The sequence below is a fragment of the Mastomys coucha genome, unplaced genomic scaffold, assembly GCF_008632895.1.
Source record: "Mastomys coucha isolate ucsf_1 unplaced genomic scaffold, UCSF_Mcou_1 pScaffold12, whole genome shotgun sequence".
In the NCBI taxonomy this organism is placed as follows: domain Eukaryota; kingdom Metazoa; phylum Chordata; class Mammalia; order Rodentia; family Muridae; genus Mastomys; species Mastomys coucha.
The window spans coordinates 35260963-35263559 of record NW_022196894.1 but is presented as its reverse complement, the minus strand read 5'-3'; the positions used below and the strand labels follow the sequence as shown (position 1 = coordinate 35263559).

Below are 2597 nucleotides of genomic sequence, written 5' to 3'. Positions count from 1 at the left end.
TTCTGCAGCCTCGGACTCCCGGAGCGCAAGTTCTCAAGCTTGCAAGCATTCTATTGATTCACATTTGCGTCCTTCAACAGGTAGCACCAATTACAGCCCCCAAAGCACGGCGCCACGGCATACTGGCTAGTGTGGCTGTCAATCAAATACATCACCTGCCTTCTTAAATGATCCCCCTCCTCCTGTCACTGGCTTTTCCTCTGACCTATCCCCAAACTTCTTTCCTGCCTGGAATCCCTAGGACTCGGGTCAGTAGAGCTTGTGATTGGCGAGAGGATGTCCCGCCCTCTGGCGCCCACAGTGCCCCGCCCCCGGCGTGAGAGTCTGGGAGGGAGGAGGGTGCGGGCCGGCTGGGGCGGGGCCTACCTCCCACGGCGGGGGCGGAGCCTGAGGCAGACCCGCCCGCTCAGTTAGGACCTCGGAGAGCGCCAGGCACCAGGACCAGAGGGACCCGAGAAGCAGCCGGATCCGGGCTGGACCTTCGCCCGCCTGCGAGTCTGCAGCCTCCGCGCCCTCCGCCTCACGGGCTGGCCGGCGGCTAGTGGCGTCTGAGGAAGGTGCTAAGTCTGGGGTCCCCAGGGACACCGGTGCCATCCCATCGCGGCTTGCCCTCACACCTGTGCGCACGCTTGTGTGTGTGTGTGTGTGTGTGTGTGTGTGTGTGTGTGTGTGAGTGTGTGTGTGTGAGTGTGCCTGTGGAAGAGGGAGAGCGCGCCCGCGCAGCTGTCTGAGATGCGTGTGGCTTCCCGGCTGTCGGTGAGTGCTCCAGGGCTCGTAGCCCGCGGTGGTAGCCTCGGCTCCCTGCTTGCCTGGGAGGGAGCGAGAGAGCCAGCTCTGCGCGCCCAGCAGGCTGAGGCGGGACTCGGGCCGCAGGCGTCACCACCTCACATCCCCCGGAGAGCCGCTGCTGTGCAGAGGGGGAGCCGGGCGGGGAGGGTACAAGGGAGACCAGAGGCGGGAGAGGGGCAGAAGAGAGGAGCTGGGGACAGGTGGAGGCAGGCGGTCCCCGCTCGCCCCTCCCGTCGGCTGTGGCCGTGAGTCACCGCGGATGTTTTGGGGTCTAGGTTTTTGGGTGTACGGGATGGAAAAAGCCATTTTTTTGGCCTGTCCCCTAGTTTCTATTGAGGAAGAGGGAGCTTTGAAGATGATGGGAGGGGGGAACCCCAAACATGGTGGCAGAGTAAATACTGGTTCCCCCACAACATCGCTTTTTTCCCCCGATAATAAAAATTTATGAGCTGGCCCTTAAGAAGAAAAGCCCCCACTTCAGAGCAGTCCATAGGGTCTTGGTCTGTTGGGCTCTGGTTTGATTGTATAATAATGATGATATAATGCTAATGACGATGATGACACTGCCTTTTATTTTTACCCCAGTGCTGATAAAGCATAGCTACAGCTGGGGATAAAGCCCTTGAAAATCGGGATGTGTGAGGAAGGAATACTGTTGCTCTTGGAGTTGTATTCTCTTTATTTTATAAAGATATCCCTTTTAAAGTTAAAATTTGAGGACATGAAGCCCGAGCCCCTCTCCCCCCTCGATTACATCCAATGCTCATAAAATGGGGACTAGCTACTTCTGCCTTGACTAATGAAAAGATAAAGGCTTTTGCCCCATAAAATTCCATGTTTGTCACCACTTCTCTTTTCCTTTTAATTTTTCGACAGTGTTTAAAATGAAGAAGTTTAATTTCCGAAAAGTTTTGGATGGCTTAACTGCCTCTTCCCCTGGCAGTGGTAGCAGCAGCGGCAGTAACAGTGGTGGGGCTGGAAGTGGCTCCGTCCATCCAGGAGGGACTGCAGGGCTTCCAAGAGAGGAAATTCAGGAAAGCCTGACTTCAGAGTATTTCCAGATTTGCAAGGTAAGTTTTGAATTGGCTTTAGGGCCTGTTACATTTCTACTTTACTGTTGAGAAGAAACAAGGAAACACACACACACACACACACACACACACACACACACACACACACACACACACGTGCATACACATAAGCAGGGCTGGAAATTGTTGAGACGCCAGCATCAAAGAGCCTAGTATTAAGTCAATTTGAATGAATAAAAACACGTCAGATATCAACTTTGGCATCGATTTATAAGCAACAATGGTAGCTTAAAGAGAAGCAGAAGACACACAAAAAGTAGTATTTCCAAGATGTTAAAGCCGAATAAGTGGACAAAATGCGTTTGTGTATATAAGTAGTAAGCTGAAGGAGAAATGACAGTCATTTGGCTCCCTGGGTTTTCATCCTGAGAAACTGTTATTCTTTTTCTCTGTCCAGTGTAAAAAGAATAATGCTCTCAACATGTTGCTAGAATTAAGTAGATAATAGATTAATGTGTCCAGTGACAGTGTTCTAAAACTCTAGATATTAAAAAAGGGGATTTTAGACCCCTGGTAAGCATACAAATCCTGTGTGCTCAATGCTTGTGAGAACTCAGGATATTCAAAAAAGCACAGTAACCAGTGTTCTGATTAAGAGAGAAAACATCTTAGGCCATTACACTTTGATTCTGAGCTTCTAATAAACAAACAGAATTTTGGACAGGGAAAGAAAATGAGAAATAGTAAAAAATGTAACATTGCTATATAAAGCTATGA

General features: G+C 50.6%; 1 protein-coding gene across 8 annotated transcripts in view; it reads left to right on the top strand.

The window, feature by feature from the left end:
* The first annotated feature begins 296 nt into the window (after positions 1 to 296).
* Stxbp5l (syntaxin binding protein 5 like) overlaps positions 297 to 2597 on the top strand; it is a 268083-nt gene continuing 265782 nt past the window's right edge. For 7 of the 8 annotated variants that reach the window (XM_031363837.1, XM_031363833.1, XM_031363831.1 and 4 more), the window contains exons 1-2: positions 297 to 557; positions 1666 to 1859. In XM_031363837.1, coding sequence (XP_031219697.1) covers positions 1674 to 1859 — 186 coding nt within the window. In that variant the 5' untranslated portion in view covers positions 297 to 557; positions 1666 to 1673. Of the gene's footprint in view, positions 558 to 687; positions 757 to 1665; positions 1860 to 2597 lie in introns of those variants that run through there. The other variant, XM_031363830.1, reaches the window with a different exon arrangement.